The sequence below is a fragment of the Tachysurus vachellii genome, chromosome 24, assembly GCF_030014155.1.
Source record: "Tachysurus vachellii isolate PV-2020 chromosome 24, HZAU_Pvac_v1, whole genome shotgun sequence".
Taxonomy (NCBI): Eukaryota; Metazoa; Chordata; class Actinopteri; order Siluriformes; family Bagridae; genus Tachysurus; species Tachysurus vachellii.
The window spans coordinates 10,906,807-10,929,372 of NC_083483.1; the positions used below are offsets into that span (position 1 = coordinate 10,906,807).

Genomic DNA, 22,566 nt, shown 5'->3' on the forward strand with positions numbered 1-22,566 from the left:
AAACAGGAGACTCAGACCATGTTAGTTCAATGTGGCTGCAGGTCGTCTCCATGGAAACCGGTCTCTTGTTGAATAGAGAGTCTATTAACAGCGTTATTGACCGTTCTCCAAGCAGCCAGTTTGTTTTACATGTAAACTTAAACATGTTGTTGGGCAGAAAAACTTTTTTTGGTTATTTTCCACTCACCCTTAATAGAGTCATTGATCTGCGACGGACTCTGTTGCTTCAAAATGACTTTTATACAGGAACTACAAGACTAATATAGTTAACAAATAATCAGTCCAACTTACTCAAAAGCCTTTCTGTAAATTCAAGCACACATCTATGTATTCTCCTGAAAAGGCTGTATGAGCCAGCATAGTGTCAGAGTACAACTGTATTATTATTGAAATAGACCTCCTTTACCTGTTAGCTACATTAATCTTGTAGTGCAAAAAAACTGGACATAAAACACACGTTTGGGATTAGAGGAAAACTGGACCTCTTTTTGCCCACAATATTCTTTTCCATTTAGGGGTGTGTGTGTGTATGTGTGTGTATGTGTGTGTATGTGTGTGTGTGTGTGTGTGTGTGTGTGTGTGTGTGTGTGTATATATATATATGTATATATATATATATATATATTCCTAGTGATGTCTCATAGCAAACAACTTTGACCTTGTGAATTTTTTTGTGTGTGTTACATATTATCACTGCGTTGCATTGTTGGAGCTTGTGCTTGAAAAAACACCACTTTGTGTGGCCATGTATTAACATCAGCCCTAATGAGCCTCTCGCTTAAAAAAGACAAAGAAAAAACACTTCACTCTGAACTTGACCTTTTTTGCGCTGTTGTATCACCAGAACAGACCGCATCACAAGGCCTTGAAGGTGTGCTAGACACCTCCTAAGATATTTAAACAAACCTTTCTGTTTTACTCTCAAAAATGTATTACTTTCATGAATGCCAAAGTGTACCAGAATGACCTTGAGCACATTTGCTAGCAAACGTCTCTTTCCTCCGGGTCCAACTCTCGCTCTTCCCTTCCCAAGCTGTCGTATATCTCCAGGTTGTCTTCACTCACAGTCTCAGACAGTGGTGACTCTCATGACCAGCTCGCGGTTGTCGTTTCTGGGCTGCGTCGTGGCATTTCTGGGCTCCTGGTTTCTGAGGTTGAGGCTGAGGAGCTGCAGCAGGCTGTATGCACAGTGACGCTCCGCCTCGGAGGAGTCCTCTGGAGCGTCGGTGACCGCTGGCACAGTCGTGCCGGGGGTGATGGTGACCGTGGCAGCTGATGTGAGAGCGGAGCTAGAGGGAGAAGGGGAAGTGGGTGGGGCCACCCCTCCCCGAATACTCAGGGGAAGTGTGAGTGAGCGGAGGGTGCTGCTGCCCTTCTGAGGGTCCTCTGAGTCTTTCACCTTGTCGTAGTTGAGCACCTTCCATTGCTGATTCACAGCCTGCCAGCGGTGGAAGATGCGAAACACAGACGGGCCCTCGTGCACGATCAGAGCTGAAAGACAGTGTTAGTCAGTACTTTCTATCACCTGTACAGAGATTCAGCAGCAATAATACTTTTTAAACACTGCTTAAATGTACTGGAACGGATAATAAACATAACTGTCGGCAGTTTCTAAACATAAAAATTAGTTTCTGTAGCACATCTGTTACTTCTTACCCAACGACACACGTTTATGTAATTTACTGAAGGTAGCTCATTGGTCCAGAGTCAAGCTTCAAGACCAGAGACATTCAGTTAGAAAGGGGAGAGTTTTCACACAGTCAAAGAATTTTCATTATATTTGAACTTTCTGGAGAATCAAACCAGCAACATGAATTGCTCAATAACGGTTGACAGAAACAAAGCGTTTCGATTGTAACAGAGAAGGTACAGTACGGCTTTATTCTCCCCACGTCAAACTCAAATTCGGTACAGATGCCTTTCAGAGTCTGGTGCTAAGCAAAAGTTGTAACAAGAAGTGACACTACAAATCAAAATAATGTCATATTTATAACTATCTGATCATTAATCTGTAATCATAGTCAACAGAAAAACTAATAATATATCCAGGAGCTATGTATAATTTGCTTCCAGTTAAATATCAGACAGACTTTACAATGAACTCATCACACACTCGCCTCACTTTGTTAATGTGGTTTCTGACATTTAGGTAATTGAACACAGGGATGTCACAGAGCCAAAAAAGTTAGCGACTGGGAATCTTGCAGCCTCAAACACTTCCTTCCTCCTTCATAGCTTGGTATGAAAGCAAACAACAGACTTCATATATGAAAATGGAATTTGATGATTATAGAGTTTTTTATGAAACTTTTCATGTGTGAATGTTTATAGTAAACCAAATGATATCATTTCAATGTGCGATGATTTATGCTAAACCAGTGATGAGACGCTGCTTAGCATCATTAGCCTTGTATCTCCAGTACAATAAAAGGCACTGAAAATCATGTGAAAATATCATTTTTTTGTTCTTTTAATTCTTTCAAACTGGGTCAGAAATGAAATCTATCAGGAAGCACTAAATCAAAAGGAGCCTCCTTATCTATCAGTTAATCTTCTTCTCTCTCTATCACACTCCATCCTTCTAAATAAACAGCACAGAAAGGACTACTTATCTATCAGGTAATCTCACTCTCTCTCTTTTCTTCTCTCTGCACACTGGACTGTAGTCTTTCTCATTACCGGTGGAGAATTTGAGCTGTGTATTGATTTAACAAACACACTTTGTCCACTAGAGCTGGGAAAATGGAAAATGAAGCCGACTGAAGGAAGCTCTGGAGGCGATGCTTGAATTTTGATTAGCGAGTCATTTCCAGAGTCTGGCAACTTCACGACTTTCTTTTCTGTCTATCACTTGCTTCTCTCCCCCCTATGATAACCGTAAATTATTTCTCGCTTGTGGTGAACCAAATTAAAATGATATGCCTGGGGTACAATCAGGCTGATAATATTAAATGTGATCCATATTTAGAGGTGTGCTGTCTCAGCAGGTCCTGTTATAGAGAGCGCCATGCTTTCTTTGCCTTTCCAAATAAAGGGCCGGTTCTCCTGAGAACCTTCATTATGGCTTCCACGGTTGTTATCGTATAGCTTTTTTTAACTCTTTGACAGAGTTATATTGGATTAAACATCATTTTACACAAGCGGGTGTTGGTATTTTCTCTACTCTAACAGCTCAACCCCAATCGTCTGTCAATTTTTGGCACCGCAGGCAATGTGGCAGAGATTCAGGGAATCATCCCACGCTTCCTACCCACGCCTTTGAAATTCCACACCTTTATTTTATTTCTACTGTCTCGTCTTGTTTGATCTCATGTAAATGTAAATGCTAGGTGACGTATCTGATCCACTAACTGCTGCTGCATGGTTGTGCTTTTCCCTCTTTTTTACAGTGGTGACTCATCACTGTAATGTACTTTTAACACTCCCTTGATTTCATTACATTGGGGTTTCCTGGGGGTGGATTCCAATGTCAATTTCCACCTTGAAGCCTGTTCTAATGCTATTCAATAATCATCACTTTGGCCTGGTTTGGGTTGCTGTGGATCTGGAATTTATCCAGAGAACGCTGGATGTGAGGCAGGAATACACCCAAAATGGGATGCCAGTCTTGTGCAGTGTATAATGCACACACATTCACATTCACATCTATGGGAAATTTAGCGTAAACAATCCACCTACTGGCATGTTTATGGAAACCAGAGAACCCAACATGATAACACACTGAGAATCCAGGACCTCTGTACAGTGAGGATCTTGGAGCTACCTGCTACGACACCATACCTCCCTGAAAGCTCAGATAAATCCTAAATGTAAATGCCAGGCAGTGTATTATTTTGTAATATAGCAAATTGTGCTTTCCCACTTGTCTCTTTTGTAGAGTGCAATACTGATTCACCAGGACGTCAATCATCTACCAATAAGATGACTCAGTAGGTGTTCCAATGCAGTTTGTACAGGGTCGCCACAGAGGCTCATCCGAGCCGCATTTTTTTATTTAACGTGAGGTTCCTAACACAACCATCCCATTTTCTCTAGGCTTGGGAGCGGCACTGAGAATGAACCCCTCAGTGATCGGTTCCCTGCCAGGGATCCAGCTGGTGGACCACTGCATACAGAAGATGATAATTTCTATAAACTATTTGGAGATAATAGAAAATAGACGTCTAGTGGTTCAGTACAATTTCAAACAAATAATTTTGACACACTTTTATGCAGCCATGCTCATGCCCCCTTTTATGTAGGAATAATGTACTAGTTAACTCACAAGACAATCCAACTGCAGACAGTTCAGTACTGCTGTAAAATACAGCCTTTGTTAATCTCATTTCTCCTCTCTCTCTGTTATGAATTGTCCCAGAAAAGACCCCTAAAGCACCAGGACATCAATCTCCCCTCTCACATACATGTCCACACAGATCATTCACAGAAGCGATCCAGACAGTTCCCTGTTTGGCGTTTCACTGCCTGTCTCCCATCAGCAGTAATAAAAAAAATATTATTCTCTTTAATCTGCCAAAGTAGTGTGTAACAGCTTCCACTCTCAACCCAAAAGCTTTGCCTGCTCTATTCGGGCGTGTCTGTCATCATAATAGAGGGAGACTCTTTCCCCTCCATCAAAGCCTGGGTATTATTGCCTCGGCCTCTCAAGCCCTCGCCGTATTTCTCATCTGTTTTTATGGACCATCTGTGACACAACGTTACAGAACAGTGAGTCTGTCAAAGTCTCGTATTTCACACTGCTGTCAGACAAGAGCATGGTGCTGGGGAAGCCATCAAACGCGTGCCAGTTTCTTTATAGTGGCCCAAGAATTATGGGGTGGCTTTTTATTGTAGCGATTATGTTCGAGGAAATCTTCTCCATGCTCCGGTTGAGCTGTTTGTCACTCTTTCTTAAGTCTATCGTAGTGTTTTCCTCTGGCTTATCCTCGCTTCCTGTTTATCTCTCGCTCTATAAGCGTGCGAGTTGAGCTTTTCTCACGGATCTCACATCGAAGCAGATTCACAATTATCATCTGACACTTCGTTAATAAACATTCTATCCTTTTAATTAGGAGTGAAATGTCTCGGAGAAGCGGAGAATATCAAGACTTTTCTCTCATTTACACCCAGGTTGTGTCTGCTTAACGTTATCATGCCCACATTCTGAGGTGGTTTTATAGCAAATAAAGGAACAAGTAATATGTTTTTTTTGTTTTTTTTTTACAGTTATATAAATATTCCTTAGCGGTGTCAATTATTTTTGAGAGAAATATTTTTTTTCCTTAGAACAAATAGTTTATCCTTTTATTTGTTTTCACTTGATTTATTCTGTACAATGATTTCTGCTATTTTTTTTTTTCTTTTCATGGAAAGTGACATACTGCTGGATTCTTCTCTGCCGCTCCGAGAGAAGTCAGAGATCAATTAGCTTTAGTGTTCCTTTAAACTTTAATGTGCAGACAGAGAAGATCTGACCAAGCAGTGGAAAATTCAAGCTCTGCACAGTCTAGACGAGTCTGTCTGCACATTTAAATCCTGAGATGAGAGAATCTGGCAGCTTTTATGTATAAATATCTCAATTATCCATAGCCAAGAATGAGACCGCTCAATAACGCCCACGGCCTTGTCGTCTTCTCTTGCTTTTTTTTTCAGTTGGATTTTAATACTGTTGTATCATAAATGAGCTTTGAGTGTATAAGTGGTGTTAACATCCCTGTGCTGCTCCAGGGGACAGTTGGACCAACGCATCTTAATTAAGGTGGTTTTAACTGAGAAACAGCTGAGACAAGACTTTATACTAACACAAAAGATTGTTATTTGTGTGTGGAGTAAATATTACAGAATGTTACCAACAATTTGCAGTTTGGTCCTACATTTGCTCAGGATGATTATATTTCTGAAAGAAAGTCATAAGCTCCTGAAAGATGCAATCAAGTTTAAGGAAAAAATATATTTGGCATAAAATGGAATTTGCTCCTGTTTTGTTGTTTCTCTGTTCAATATTGAATGTATTTGTCATGTCCTACTCCACAGTGGTGCTTAATATAAAGCTCACATGAAAGTAAACACTCATGGCTTTAAGAATTTGTAGTGTTTCATAAGTATTAAAAAAGTTCCAAAAAGTGGGGCACGGTGGCTTAGTGGTTAGCACGTTCGCCTCACACCTCCAGGGTTGGGGGTTCGATTCCCGCCTCCGCCTTGTGTGTGTGGAGTTTGCATGTTCTCCCCGTGCCTCGGGGGTTTCCTCCCCCGGTCCAAAGACATGCATGGTAGGTTGATTGGCATCTCTGGAAAATTGTCCATAGTGTGTGATTGCGTGAGTGAATGAGAGTGTGTGTGTGTGCCCTGTGATGGGTTGGCACTCCGTCCAGGGTGTATCCTGCCTTGATGCCCAATGACGCCTGAGATAGGCACAGGCTCCCCGTGACCCGAGGTAGTTCGGATAAAGCGGTAGAATATGAGTTCCAAAAAGTTCCAAAAATACAAAACTGGTAAAAATACTAAATCTTCTCTACAGTAAACAGTGATATCAAACCCATTCAAAAGCCCATATCAACTCTTTCTGAAGTGCTCGTATCTAAAATTTGAAGTTGTTTATCTTCAACCACTAAATTCTTTAAGGTTATCCAACAGAGGGTAAAACACACATCTCGCACTGAAAACAAGACTTTTCCTTGTATGCATTTTTAAAAATCAAAAATACCAAGAAATGAAGAGATGGTGAAGTACCTCAGCTTTCGAGACACTAGACTCTTCTTTCTGTTGCATTCAGAAAAGCTTCTGCTACCTGAACTCCAACTGGGAGAGAATAAGGAAGAAGTTCTTCTCATTGTCCCTCAATCAGGACCAATCTCTGGACTCCATATACTTTTCTAACTGTATTGTTAATTCCATTTTTATTGAATTGTATTATACGTATTTATTTTATTCTTATTGATTCTTATTGATGATATGAATAGCTGAAAATGCCTTTCACTTTATCATGTTGTGTAGGTTGTGTATTATTAGTGTGTATGAATTAGAAATAGCCAGTAAGACCGTAATGTCGGATGATATATTTATTATGATATTTTACGGTTTATATATGAAGCTTAACTTGCACGAATCAAGTAAAACATCAGTCTAAAACTGCTGTCTCATCCCTAAGCTATTTCCAGGGAAATACTCCAATTCAGTTCAATTCAGCCTTATTTGTATAGCACTTTTAACAATGGACAGTGTCACAAAGCAGCTTTTATGGTGGTGCGGAAAAACGTTTGCATTTCATTCTAAATATAACATGAAGTCTGTTCACTTAGTTTCCCCATGGTGAAGGAAAACAGGTGTGAGTCCTGGACTTACCGATGCACACCAGGTCCATGAAGCCGTACATGGCGTAGCAGATCTGGAAAAGCAGGTCCTGGCGCTGCCACTTAGCCGAGGGACTGAGTGAAGACCACACCAGCCACGAGATGCTGGCGATGAGGAAGAGCGAACCGAGCACCGCCGCTGCAATCTGCACCTTCTCGATAACTGTCAGAGAGATCGCCTGCCACTGTAGCACGGAAAAACAAACACATGCAGCGGTTATAAATAACAACCCAAGCAGACTTTTACAAACAGCTACTAAAAGATTGCGAGGTAAGTGTGTGTGCAGATATATCAATGAATAATAGCGTACTTTTAACAAGCTTGTCTCGTCTCAGCTGGTCTTTAGTTATATTTTATTTAAAGAGGTTGATACGCAAACATGTCTGTTGCTTAATCTCTTTAAATGGTGTCAAATAATTTTGAATTCTAAATATAGTCAATCAGTTGTTCACAGTTTGTGCTCTCTTCTTCCTCTGAGCGCACACACATGCACACACACACACACACATACACACACACATGCACACACACACAGAGCCTACAGCTCTGCCTCGAACTTCTAATTACCGTATCACAAACACTATGTCTGTACAAAGAGTTTGATTCTTCTTTGGCTAGGAGCTGGATATGAACTGTGATATGATCTGGATATGAACTGAAAATGAACTGGATATTATCTGGATATGAACTGGTTATAAACTGGAAATGATCTGGATATGAACAGGATATGATCTAGATATGAACTGGTTATGAGCTGGATATGAACTGGATATGAATTAGATATGAATTGGCTATGAGCTGAATCTGAGCTGGATTTGAACTGGATATGAACTAGATATGAGCTGGATTTGAACTGTATTTGAGCTGGTTATGAGCTGGTTATTAGCTGGTTATGAAGTGGATATGAGCTGGTTATAAACTGGATCTGAATGTAAAAATAATATGAGCTGTCTCTGGTGTGTAGCATATCACCTGTAGCGGATTCTTGGTGCTGATGGCGATGACTTGGTACTTGTAGTAGCACAGCTCACAGCTCCACGAGCCTCTCTCGCTGATCCACTTTATCAGACACGGCTCATGAGTGCAGCGCACCGAGCCGCTACAGCGACACGGACTCAACAGCTCACCCTGCAGGACCCAACACACAGATACACAGAACACACTCATCAGCATTCCTCCATGGTTATGTAGCATTTCAATTCAAATTTTATTTGTGTAGCACTTTTAACAATGGACATTTTTGCAAAGCAGCTTTACAGAAATATAGAAATTCAAGATATAACTTGTACATTTTGAACTTAAACTCTTCCATACAGTAATAAGCAACACACGCAATGGTGGTGAGGAAAAACCGCCATCAAAAACGTTTTTATTTTAAATGTTTGCTTTAATCGTACTTTATTACATATTTAAATGCTGATTTGTCATCTTTAACCCTTTACACTGCAATTTATATACAACAATGCGAGCACCAACAGTTTCTTCAGGTATTAGGTGCATGAAATTCATGTGCAAAGGGGACAATTTTTGTCTTGCAGATTTCTGGCTCTTATACGATTGTTTTCAAACCTTTCTGATAGTTAACAGAGTTAACTAAGTTGTTCCAAAACCCAGCTGTTTTTTAGCCTTGTGTTACCCAGTTTAATGTAGGACAAAGCAGGATGAGTACAGGTTACACATGTGTAAATATTCATGTAGTATCAGGATAAATACTCTACAGATCCTGACTTACCTGGTATCAGATCCCAGGACATGAAATCTCATCACTCATGGCTTGAAAATATGTTTTTGGGAGGTGAAAGGAAAGCCAGTTGAACGCACCAACCTGAGCTCAGAATCGAACCAGGGACCCTGCCGCTGTGAGGGGGAAGTTTTGCAGCATTTTCTACTGCATACAGTTTCTCACAAAGAAAGCCTATTGTTAACCTCATTAACAGCCAGTTTTGTATTGGTGTCATGTAAAATTGTCTTCAGACCATCCTCTTTCGCTAAGAGGTTAAAAGTCTGCGTTAAATCAAAGTTCTGCTACTGATGTGGTTACGGCGAGTGTGGCTACACTGACAGTTTCCTGAAAAGCTCCATCCGTGCAATGCTAAGCACTTTAGAAACACATGCGATCTCCGTTATTCAGCAGCTGTATTCAGAGGAGCCGCGGGACCGCACTGCACAGCTTGAAAGTGCCTTCGGTAAACTGTGTGTGGGTGGCAGACACAAAAACACTCATGAGAAAGGCTGCTGTGTTTGCATGAAGCTCTTTTAGCCAATTTGCTGAATGACTGTACATCCTTCTGTCACTGCCATTATTATGAGAACACAAATGGTCCTTCTGGAGAAACCTTGCCTCCACACACATTGCTTATTGTGAGCGGTAACCAGAGACAATGATTGTGCTGAAATCCTTCGATCTAATATCTTCGTTGTTCACAGACTTTGATGTAATATAAGTCAAAGCAAGTGAAATTCTATATATATGCTTGTGTATAAATCCATGGTGGTTTAGCTGAAGAACTCAATATAGCCAGTTCGTGAATAACAAGAGTTACTACCTGAATATGCTACACTGCTTTACTTTACTGATACATTGACGTCACACCCAAATACGGTTCTTCACTGTTCCACAAAGTTTAAAGCACACAATTGCATACGATGTATGATACGACTTTGTATGTTCCAGCAGGACAATGCACCTGAGCTCTATGAAGACGTGGCTTGAGAAGGTTGGTGTGTGCTGTACAGAGCCCTGAATGACTGCACTCCATATCTCATCACCCAACATCAGCCTGATCTCACTAAAGCTCTCGCAGCTGAACGATCACAAATCCCCGCAGGCACGCTAGAATGGAGCCAATTATAACAGCAAAGCAGGGCCAACTCCATATTTATGTCCATTGTTCTGGAATGGGAGGTTCAGCAAGCACATATAAGTATGATGGTCAACCATCCATGTACTTTTGGCTATATAGTGTAGCTAGAGTTAGAAGGCTAGTGGCATTTGTAATCCTTTGAGATTTGTAGAGCCTTGTGGAAATTTCTTACATTCAAGTATTTCTTTTCAATCAGAGCTTACATTTTACCTAGCAAACAGTAGCCATATAGTAGGTATATGATATAAATTTGCTACTATTTATTCATACTACTTAATCATGTGGTTTGGAACAGAAAATTGGATACTGGTAAGTGTGAAACAATGCAGTGAAAAAATGTTAAGAAGTTGTTTAAATCCCAATGATGCCACAGCCATCTGTACCTGGGAGTCCAGGACATATGTTTGTGAGCTTGTGTATGTGGAAGATTGTGAATATCTGCTTTCCTCTAATAGGTGCCATATAATGGAGACTTGGCTGCAAAGAAAGAAAGAAAGAAAAAAAGAAAGAAAGAAAGAAAGAAAGAAAGAAAGAAAGAAAGGATAACGTTCAGTAACAAATCACTAATGATTCACCAACAAATCCTGCACATGACAACTACAAGTAAAAAGGATGGTTCTAATACCAGTTCCAGCTGAATTTGATCTCAAATGTACATCTTCATGACCAATACTCATCCTACATTTGTTGTTTTGTTTTGTTTTGTTATTATTTATTTTTTTGTATATTTATGTTTCTTCATAATTGTGCAGCTTGTTTTGAGACTTGTTTGCATACAGTGTGCATCTTACAATCTCATGGGTATCCAAGCGATCCTACATGGGGTCATTACCTGTTGGGGTCATTTCAGAACCCCTGATTTCACACTATTTCAAACTATTACTTTTCCTTGACTGTTAAGCACTAGTATTGCTGTCTGGACCTTTTGATCCATCAACTTAATCACAGCTTGGTTATTTTTAAGTATTAACAATGGAGACCAAATGCTACTGCATTCTATTCACCTCAGATGTACACTACAGTAAAGTCTAGACTGTCCAGACTGCTCAAGGCTACTTTGCTCAGAGCAGTTTGTCTCTTACTTTCTGTTGGATCAGTAGAAAAACTAACTTCTTTTCAGTCATGAGATTAATATAAAACATTAATGCTGACTGGGTCTCACCCAAAGTCTCAACTGAAGTTTGGGGCTTTTGGACAGTGTGAAGTTAATATCTTATATTCATTGTAAACATCTCAGAGTGGGAACATTTCTGTATCCAGCGATGAGCCTTGGGGGAAGCCCTGTACTGCAGATTCGGATTCGTTTCTCTGATCTAAGATGCCTGGCTCACTCATCAATACCTGATGAACAGCTCAACCATACAGAACTTATACATACAGACTTGTATGGCTAGTATGCCTCTTGGTTTTTGTCGTCTATGTTTATTGATTTGCGAGGGCATTAGGCTTCCCACATTGGGATATGAGCTATCTAGAAAACTGACATACAAGCACAGGAAAAGATTTCATCATCTTTAACAAGCACTCATTTAAATGGGTCTCCACCACTTATCCATGTTACCGCTGTCAATGCTGACGACTTTTTAGGCTGCATGTGATAGCTTCAGAACTTTAGCATGTGGATGACTTGGAGCTGTTGGTGTCTGGATACTGAGCACCTAACAGCTGATGAGCATATTTTGTCCTTTTTTCAGATGTTTGGATGAGAGAAGAAGGATTTGGAGATTATGGAATATGACAGATTTTAAAAGCAACTCTCTGCTGTCTAACATCACGCTATGAACCACAGTTAAAGCTGGCTTACACTGTATGATCTTCATGACAAGTGATATTTCTGAATTTCACAAGTTTGCAAACTAGTTTGTGACTGAGAGTAAAAAAATGATCCGGCCGCACAGTTCCAGGGTTCCATGTTCCATCCTGGTTTTATCAGCTGTGGTGGTTTCCTCTGAATCCACTGTTTTTCTTCCACCTTCAAAAATATGCCTCTAGCTGGCCTAGCTATGTTTCTTGCCCCTATGTATGTATGAATGCGTATTCTCACGTTGCGCTACAATGGACTGGAGTACCACCCAGGGTGGTTTCCTTCTTCTTGCCATCTGTTATGCCATCCACTGCATTCGTGACCAGGATAAATCGGTTCCTGGAGATGAATGAAACACTTAATGGAAGCAGCACTAATTAACCAGCGGTAATATTGTTCTCTGTGTCCATATTCTTTTTGGACTCCTTTTATTTCTGAAGCTGGAGTTTTGTGTCATCAGATAACATCAGATGCCAGAGGACAAGATTTCACAGTGTAAACCTGCTGAATCTGAACCATTATCCGTTCAAAACCTCTGTATGTATAAATATACTACAGTTCCCCAAAGATCTCTGAGAGGTTACTAGGTCTTGCTTCTGAAAGGCGATGGAACTTTTTTGAAAGTTTTTAGATCCTACGTGAACTTTTAAAGGTTTACTAAAAAGAGATAGTTTAAGAATGACCCTGTATTTGTAATTTTTATAAACAAAGTGAAGATAGAAATGTAGACGTGAAGGAAGGAAGGATAATAAAACACTTGCTGGGGCAATGTTCTGCAAATCTGCCCTTGTTACCTAGTCCATGTGGTGACATCAATGGTTAAATAATTATTCTAATCATTACAGATTCATTACAATATAGACTCTTTGTTCATACTTCAGGCCTTTCTTCGTGCCTCAAGCAGACTATGAGTCATATTAAATGATGGTCATGAAGTTGCTCATTATTGATTCCTGCATTTGTATTTTAAAAGGGCAGGAAAATTCCAGGACCTTTTAGAAGATAATGTTCATTATGTTCTGTTAATGTTTGTGATTGTGGCATTGAGCGATGCAGCGAATACGTCATTAAATTTCAATTTAATTCTATTTATTTGTATAGCACTTTTTTAATGGACATTGTCTCAAAACAGCTTTAGAGAAGTATAGAAACAGAATTTGTCTCTAACATTTATCCCTATTGAGCAAGCCTGGTAAAGAAAAACACCATGAGAAGATACTAGGAGGAAACGTTGTGAGGAACCATCCTCATTTGTGTGACACTGGATAGTAAATAATGTAATATTTTATAGTCAAGTAGAATTGTGTAACTGAGAGCTCCTGAGGAACCAATAGGTCAGCATAATTTCTGAGTGCATTATAGACTTAGCATTAATTCCATCCTACTGAAGTCCTCATATGCTCACTGATGAAGACCACGAGAACCAGCTGACAGCAGTTCAAAGACGAAGTCATAGTCTCCAAGTGGTTCCAAATGATGAAGGTTTGCTTGTGTTGTTTTAGTGCATTAACTCTAAGCACAAAGACACTTATAAAGCACAGGGAAAGCAAGTTGAAGAGTGCTAGAATACCTCCTGTTCAGCTCTCTTCTGAGAGGATTAGAGATTTCAGGAGGCTCTTTAATTTGGACAGGCTGGCAGTGCATATAGAGAATACTAAGGATGCATTTGTATGTGTGAAGGACAGCATTTCTTACAGGAACATGCTTCACTTAAGAGGATTATGGTATAAGGGTCTTAAACTGAGAACTGGTCCCCTGCGCTGTACAGATTACATCTGATTTGAGGAAATCTCACTTTTCTATTCAGTGCTGCTTTATATGCAGTACCTGCCTCATCTGATTATCTTCTCTCAAAAATCCTCAAACCTGAAATACACTATACGGACAAAAGTTTGTGGACTGTATGTGGTGATCATGTGTCAACAAACCTTTGGTCACAGAGTCTATAGTTATTGAAAATTAGATGGTAGGCACTTTGTGAGTCTGGCATCTGTTTGTTAGCCGGTGCTGTAATCTTCTTATTCCCATGACAAGGTAGTGGTGGTGTGGCATTCTGATGTATTATTAGATGAAGTTATTATTGCTAGCATTAATCATACAAACAAGATAAGATAAGTCTAATTTTGTCGTTAGCTCCTAAAAACAAAACAGCATCTTTTATCACTCACAATTCTCTAGTGACATTCAGACATTGGGGACATTGGGGCAAAAGAACTCAGTTTCTGAAAGCATTCATTCATTCATTCATTTTCTACCGCTTATCCGAACTATCTCGGGTCACGGGGAGCCTGTGCCTATCTCAGGCGTCATCGGGCATCAAGGCAGGATACACCCTGGACGGAGTGCCAACCCATCACAGGGCACACACACACACTCTCATTCACTCACACAATCACACACTACGGACAATTTTCCAGAGATGCCAATCAACCTACCATGCATGTCTTTGGACCGGGGGAGGAAACCGGAGTACCCGGAGGAAACCCCCGAGGCACGGGGAGAACATGCAAACTCCACACACACAAGCAAACGTGCTAACCACTAAGCCACCGTGCCCCCCGTTTCTGAAAGCAATGCAATTATGTTATGATTTTAAGAAAGAGACTTTACTTAGCTAGTTAGTGATATATGAGATGAGCATGATGACAGATTTAGCATGAAAGTTCAATCTTTGGAACCTGATCTGTTTGAACGAGTGTATAGATGAGAGAGCTGGAAAATCTTAAGTGCCAGTGCATCACTCTCTTTAAGTAAAGATGAAGCAAGAGCTAAATTGCACTGGTCCCAGTATTAACAGCATTGTGGGTAATGCAGGAAAATGTTACTTTAAACCAAAAAAAGGAATTATTACAGATTACACCTAACCATGCTATTATGCTTACATGCTATTATACTGTGTTACTGTGTAAGAGTAGGATATGTCGAATAATATAGGTATATTATCAGGATTATCTGTAAAGCTTTATATCTGATCCACTTGACAAATAATTATTCATTTCATTTTGCTTTTAACATTAACAGTAAGTGTTGTTTCGTGGTGTGTGTAGGGCCTGTTGGATGGAACACTTGATGCAGCATATTGGAGCAGGAGATGAGGCTAATTTAGCTAATTGAGTCAAGAGAGACAATCGGTCTATCTGTTCGACTCACCTGCAGGCTGTTTTCCGCACTCTAACCTGATGATTATATTCCTCTAGATTTACATCCTACAGCTAAGTCCTGTTTCATTTATATGTGTGTGTGTGTGTGTGTGTGTGTGTGTGTGTGTGTGTGTGTGTGTGTGTGTGTGTGTGAGTGTGTGGAAAGGCTGACTGCAGTGTGTACAAACCTCAACTACGGGGCACAGAGTGAAGGCTGTCAGAAACAGCACATGAACATGCTTATTAGTCTTTATGTATCAGTCAGATGAAGACTGACAACTGAAGACTTTGGAAATGTGAGAATCATCCTAAAACTTACAAGAGGCAGTGAAAAGTGACATCTGAGGAAGCCGCCAAGGATTTAAAGCATTATGCTAATCCATTTTTTTTCTTGTTCAAATTTGTTATTGTTTCAGCATTTGCTTCAAATTGATGTATTAGCTCCAAATTTAGCAATCATGAAAAATAAAATTCTAGTACACATGATGTTTTTGAGTCTGGACAACAAAAGAACGGTTTAAATGATAAACAGTCATCTGATTAACACAGGCGAAATAAAATAGCTCCGTTTTTGCGAAATGTGTGTTGTATTGGCGCTCGGCGTAATCTCCTTTGCAGGGCTCCCTATAGTGTTTGGATTGCTTCTGTGGCAATTACTAGTCACAGTAATAAACTTGAAATTATGATATTATGACAATCACATCTATCTCTCCTCTTTATGAACCTATTCGTCTCCGAACAGCGACACAAAGCCGATGTCAGTTAGAATTAATAAAGCAACATGAAGCGATAAGAAGAACTGTCTGCTTCAGTCCTAGAAGGCCCTTCGGCAACACATCACAAAGCTTAATAACTGTGTTGCTGCACGAAGCTGAATCTTACATAAGAAGTTCACCGAGGGCAGGAGTGTGTGTGTCGGAGAACATTAATGTCTCTTTCTGTCTCTTCAATACCTTTTTTCCTGGCCTTAGTTTCTGTGTCCCACACAAGTAGACTGAGCATGAATGGAGCTGGCTGGAGAACAGTGGGTGGAGTGAGTGAGTGTGTGTGTGTGTGTGTGTGTGTGTGTGTGTGTGTGTGTGTGCGTGCATGCGTGTGCATGTGTATTGTCCTGAAATGTGAACCAATGCCGCGAGTACAGTCGGAATCCGGACACGTAGAGAGAAGGGTGTGATGAGATGGAGGCCTTTCATGCACCATTGAGATTGTCTAAAACAAAGTGTGCCCTGAGAGTAAAGAAAGAGATATTTAGTTTGATAGATTCTACAGTGCCTGACAATACGTATTCCCCTGATGCTAACAGCAAAGCGTGATGGTGGTAGCATCATGGCTGTGTGGATGTTTTTTATCAACAGCGACTGGGAAACCGGTATGGTTTTAAGGGCAAGATGGATGGAGGTAGATAAATGCTGCCAACCAATGCTTCAAAACCAAGAATGTGTTCGACCGGCCATGTGTTCGAATCTTATTGAGAATATGTGGCACAAAAAATACAGTTCGCTGATGAGCTCCCTCCGATCTGACTTGGCCCAGAGGAATGAGCGAGAATATCAGGATCCAAACCTTCAAACGTGACGGAGACACTGTGAGACATATCCAAGAAGACTCGCAGCTTCAATGGAAGCCAAATCAACAGCATCGCTGACATTCATTAAAGCCAGTCAGATCTGTTTCTTTTCTCTGCATGCACAATGTAAAAAAGCACTTTATTGAAATCAACCGCAATAGTTCTTGATGTGTTACAGCTGAACTTCTCTATCCACTAGACCAGACAAAGATGATCATAAATGGGCTGCTCAGTGAACCAGCTTGGTGAAGGAGGAGGTGGAGGATTAGTGAAACAAACAAACAAACAAAAAAACCCACTCTTGATATATTTCTACTCCACTCTTGCATGCACAGTGATGTTACAACCTTATTTTAATACTAAGCAACTTGTAGACTTTCAGACTACACGACAACAACCTTTTTTCCAAGTTGATCTAAAAAGACAGTTGCGTACATAATTTTAACATGGACTGCGTTTTCTTACCCTGGTTACTAATAGCACAAAGGATGTCACCGTGCCAGTGATAAGCGTTTCTGCTGTGAAAGATAAGAGTACCTTATTCCTGACAGCGTACTACAGACTTCAGCCCTAACCCAAAGTCCTTTTATTGGTGTTTTTATGGTAGGTGTTCAATAGCAGTCACCTTGTGAGGTAAATAAACATCAACCACAAGCTTGAGGAACCGCACAGTCGGAGACAAAAGCTGCTTATTGTTAACCAGGTTTAAACATTGATAAAACTGACTTCATTGTAAAGATGTATTTATAGGTAATAAAAATAATTCCGCTCAATAAAGGATGCAGTACTAAACTGCAGCAAATCTAATGAGACAAAAACTAAACGAGGCTATAGACTTGTTGATTTAGAGGCAATACACAGATGAGGTCAAATAAAAAAGCCTAGTCCTCTAATGCAATCTCTACAACAAAGCAATGTTTATATTGATTTTTTTCCCCCCAAAGCAAATATAAGTCACAGTTGCATTTAAAAAATTTCTGAGAGACTTATAGCATGGAAAATATCATGCTTCACCTCAAACAGAAGCAAGAAGACATCATAAGCCCGGATCATGCTAACTGGATTTCTAACAAGCTTTCATTCACTAGCAGTTTGGCATTGAAGAATTTCTTAATCCCCAGGTTCTGAGCTGCTTTTTCCAAACTCCCATGCAGTCAGGACTTGGTGGATAATTTGTGCTGGACATGTCCTGCTGGTCTCTGCACATCATGTCTAACGACAAGGCTAATTAATCAGCACAGCGTGACTCGAATTGTGCAGAGGTGATGGTCTTCCAGTGAGACTGCTCTGTGGATTTCCACTTATTCTTTATTAAAGAACTCTCAATCTTTTCTCTCTCTCTCTCTCTCTCTCTCTCTCTCTCTCTCTCTCTTTTTCTGTTGCGCTCTTTCTCTCTCTCTTTCTCTCACCCTCCCCTTCTCTCTTGTTTTTCTGTCACTTATTAAAATCATGACTGGAGTGAGCCCAAGGTGGAATTCTCCTCATGATGAGCAGGAGGGAGGACAGAAAAAGGAAAGCTTTATTCTTTTTCTGTAGCATGTAACTGGTCCCGGGTGTGTCACGCAGACAGCAGAGGACCTTTCTGTATATTCCTGCCCCTGTTTGGGTTTGGGTGGTAGACCATTTATAAAGAGCTCGTCCTTGTTTGAACCGTGGCCGCTCGAGGAGAGATAGAGCAAGAAAGATGGAGATACAGGAAATGGAGTGACTCAAGGTCTAACAAATGCACACACACGTACAGACACACACACACACACACACACCTCTGTTAGTCAGAGAGCGTCTTCTCACAGACCCATCTGCTTCCTGCACTGCTCTCATTATAGACAAAGAACCATCCATCAGCCGCCAGCCAGACCTCCATAACACACTTCACACACTGATGGATACCAGAGTGAAATATCCTGCCGGTGCAAGGAGTGGGATATCATATGGCCATATAATATTAATATCGCAATGAACTGTCACGATACACTTTTCTGTGAGTACCACAGGTAGGGATAATAAGCTTCATGTCATGATGCGTTATCATTAGAAAGGTCTCTATAAATGCCATTATAACGTTTAAATGACAAACACTTTCCTTTTTTTTAGTTCAGACGAGAATTGGTAGAAGCCAAAATATAAATCAGTAGTTACATATAACATTTATGCAACATGTAGCTATACTCATCATTTGGTTTCGTGTCAACACCAAATCACAGCCATTCTGATATTCAGTAAAACGGCACAATTACATGAAAAAACTGTAACATTTCAGACACATTTTGACAGTTTATGATGAAATGTGTATATATATATATATATTTCCGCTAATGTTTCCACTAACACTACCATAGTAACCGTTCTGAACTAGTGAAGTGAATTTCATGTGGTGAACACAGACGAGTTGAGTGATAGACACAAAGTACTGTCCCGGCGAGGTTAAAGGAAATATAAGCACTCTTACAATGCCACGCCACTCGGAATGTTGGAATTAATCAGTGTGGAAATTGGTTGTTTGGCGTACATGCTACACGCCTATGCTTCGTATGAGCTTCCTTGACAGATTAGCAAAGCAAGCCAACTTTCTCCAGATACATAAACTCACCAGAAGCACAGGGAATCTCTGGTACTTCCTTACAAGCTTTCTATTAATGTTTAATAAAAGGTTGTCTCTATGACGGTATAAGATAAAATCATAGTCGAGCAGATAGTGGAATGTAACTTCAGCAAAGCTGTGAGAGGGGAACTAATAAAATGTCGCACCACACGTTATAGGAGTTCTGGCTGGTAGTTGGATATGTGTCTTGCTGCTCTGTGGCTTTGACGTTAAGCTTGTGGGGGCCTGTTGTTTTGTTATTTGAAGGAATGTCTCAATGGTGATGGAACATGATCAGTGTGTTATTTTAATGTTCACTAATATAAACATTATAAGCATCCATACTTAATAACCAATGCAGTGTGCTAGACAAAGTGTGTTTTTCATCTGACACATATGCTACAGAATCCAGTGAGCTAACCTTTACATGATGACATACATATTCAGCATCTCCCCTGCACGTGGCAGAGGTTAAAGACAAATATCAGTCGCATAGAACAGTTTGTGGTGGAATTTTAGAGCAAGAGGACCTCAGCTAGAGAGAAGATCTCATTATTGTGCTTGTGTAATAGCACAGATACCCCACTGTTCATTACTTCAGTGTAGGATGGTGCTTCAATGGTTCTATAGTCTGTTTCCCTGCCATTCTTTATGGTCAGGTCCTCCTTTACTTCAAATTAGAAACAGCATTAGCGGCCGATATTGACACTGTTTCTCATTAAACTCAGTAGGACACTAAAGGATTAGAGTGAAAACCTGCAGATATCTTTAGAAATCATCTAAATCTTTTGTTCTCTACTTGCCTCCTAATACTATTTCCAGCACAACCAAAATATCAGATCAGATCATTTTTGAGCTTTTTTTTTGGTTTGGTTTTACCTTCAGAACTGTACAAAGCTGTATCTATGTCGATTTCTGTGTAGACTTTTATATACATGTTCTGTGTGAGTTTCCTCAGGGTTGTCTGGTTTTCTCCTGTCTCCCAAAAACATGACAAGCCACACTAAATTGCCCCTGTCTGGTGTGTTTGTGTGTGTGTGTGTGTGTGTGTGTGTGTGTGTGTGTGTGTGTGTGTGTGTGAGACCGGCATCCCTCTCAGAGGATTTTCCCACCCCATGATCCTGGTGTTCCCAGGTTAGGCTCCAGATCCACCATGTCCCTAACCACATTGAGGTGCATACTGTAGACCACAACGCATCAGATTGTTCTCAACTCTATTTGACGTTACTGCTGAATTATGGTGACGTTTCACTGTGCTGTGTGTGTGTTTAAGGCCCTCTTACCTGATCTGCGCCCTGAAAACAGATCCGACACAGCGGCGTCCGCGCTCCGCTCTCCGTGCAGCTCTCCAGACTTGCTCTCTCGTCGAACTTCTCTTTGGTGCAGTCCTCGCTCGAGCTGCCGGCGTCCGGACTCTCTGTGCTACTCCGCTGCGCTTCTCCAGCCCACTCGGCTGCGGTGGCGGCGTCATGGGAATCCTCGTCCCGCGTCCGCTCCGTCGGAGAAGCACCGTGTGCGTTTGGCGCTCCGTTCATGGCCGACGGTGCCGGTGGCGGTGGTGGCCTGAGCAACAAAGCCTTCAGGTCACTGAACAAGACGCGACAGCGGCGGCCTCTCTGCTTTCCCTCGCGCCGCAGCATCGGTAAACGGCTCAGCGAACTCCGGCACCATCCAACACCGACACCGACAGCGCACCACATGTGCCCGTTTTTTCTCACTTAACGATGTACGAGGTGCAGAGGGAAAACACCTTACCGCTTAGCGTAGCAAACTATCCTTTCTAGTCAAATTATTAGCTGCAAATCGGTTAACCACAATCACTGTTCGCACCCCGACGGCTAAAACTAACAAATATATAACGGCTTGTCATGAGAATGTTTCTGCTCAAACCGCGCTACACATTCTACAGACATAACGGTCCACTGTCGTGTCGCCTGGTCCTGGGATATTCGAATCTGGGCATTTTAGAGTCGACTCTAATTCTCAGCCTAGGTTTTTGGTAATCAATGGAGTCGAATCCAGGTATTGATTCCTCGCAATACAGCAGTTTTTCTCAATATTATAAGCTAAAACATGGGACATGAGAACATGTCTGTTTTAAATGCACTATTAATTAAGAATGCTTATTAAAAAAAACATTTGCACTACAAGATTTCTTGAAATTTACTAACTTTACTGCCCTCATTTGAACAGTCATGATGAGTAAACGACACTTTGATTCGGAACCTAATTTACAGCCCTTATCTCATTCGAGTGGATTGTTTTTAAATTGCTATCCCATTGTTCCTTTCGAACCGTATGAAATCTACTCCAAAGAATGCACTCGGAGAATCGACTCTTTGTGATTCGACTCCCTACCCAGCTAATTACACACTGACACAGGATACGAGCTCTCATAAAGACTCCTATATGGCACGTTGACATTTGTAACTTTGATAAAAACCTACAATATGCGTTGGCTGTATTCCAGCGAGCTGTTGTGCTCTTTCGTATTGTGTCCTTCAGAAAAAACCAGCAAAATTCTAATTAGCCACACAAAAAGAGATCAGATTCTTGGTCAGGCTTAAAGTGCACGAGCTGACCCAGGTAACGGTCCAGTTCGGTGTCACGCAGGTAACAGAATAGGAATCCCAGGCTGGTGATCTGATCCTCCACACCCATTGTACAATTGCTAGCCTCTGTCGTGCCATGATAAGCGTAGGTCCTAATATCCGTAAAGGTCTTCCCTCAAACGCCTGTCCGTTCGTACAGGGACTCGCGAGCGCTTGGCAATTTGGAGAGCAGGCTCGCACAGTCCAAAGCATATCAGATATCAATCAGTCAAGACCAGCGCTCTAGCGCGTGAGGTATCTACCATCTTCAAAGAAAGATGGAGGATTTTTGTTGTGGGGGTTGGGGGTTTGGTGGAGGGGAAAACCACCGTTACCTTCCGTTCTTTCCTGTCGTCGTCGTGTATCTGTAGATGCGTCCAGAAATGTGTGCGTTGTGGTCAGCGCGTTCCCTCTTACTTCGCCCTGGAACCGGTGATACGCACAATTCACCGGACGGATTTGTGTAGCCCGTTTAACACGCGCGGTGTTTAGGTCGGTGCAGGTTTCAGCACCATGTTTTCCTGGAACAGCTCCCAGCTCCAGGCGCGAGCCCGTTCTCCGCCTCTCAGCTTCTCTGTGCGAGACGGGAGCGCGCTGAGAAACCAACGTTTTTATGTGTTGAGATCGAGGCATCAAAAATAAATAAATAAATAAATAAATAAATAAATAAATAAATAATACGTGTCACTA

General features: G+C 41.1%; 1 protein-coding gene across 1 annotated transcript; it reads right to left on the reverse strand.

The window, feature by feature from the left end:
* Nucleotides 1-604: 604 nt before the first annotated feature.
* On the reverse strand, nucleotides 605-22,417 carry marchf4a (membrane-associated ring finger (C3HC4) 4a). The gene is made up of 4 exons (XM_060860327.1): nucleotides 20,569-22,417; nucleotides 8,302-8,457; nucleotides 7,321-7,513; nucleotides 605-1,491 (listed from the first exon to the last, which is right to left on the reverse strand). The coding sequence occupies exons 1-4, from the start codon at nucleotides 20,983-20,985 to the stop codon at nucleotides 1,070-1,072; spliced, it is 1,188 nt and encodes a 395-aa protein (XP_060716310.1). The 5' UTR covers nucleotides 20,986-22,417; the 3' UTR covers nucleotides 605-1,069.
* Nucleotides 22,418-22,566: the final 149 nt, after the last annotated feature.

What these genes read in the sequence shown, in the direction of transcription:
- marchf4a (XM_060860327.1), bottom strand. Translation starts at nt 20,985, where the DNA reads ATGTGGTGCGCTGTCGGTGTCGGTGTTGGATGGTGCCGGAGTTCGCTG. An exon ending in GCACCAAGAATCCGCTACAG is followed by an intron (nt 7,514 to 8,301) that starts GTGATATGCTAC and finishes TCCGTGCTACAG; the next exon opens with TGGCAGGCGATCTCTCTGAC. An exon ending in CATGGACCTGGTGTGCATCG is followed by an intron (nt 1,492 to 7,320) that starts GTAAGTCCAGGA and finishes ACTGTCTTTCAG; the next exon opens with CTCTGATCGTGCACGAGGGC.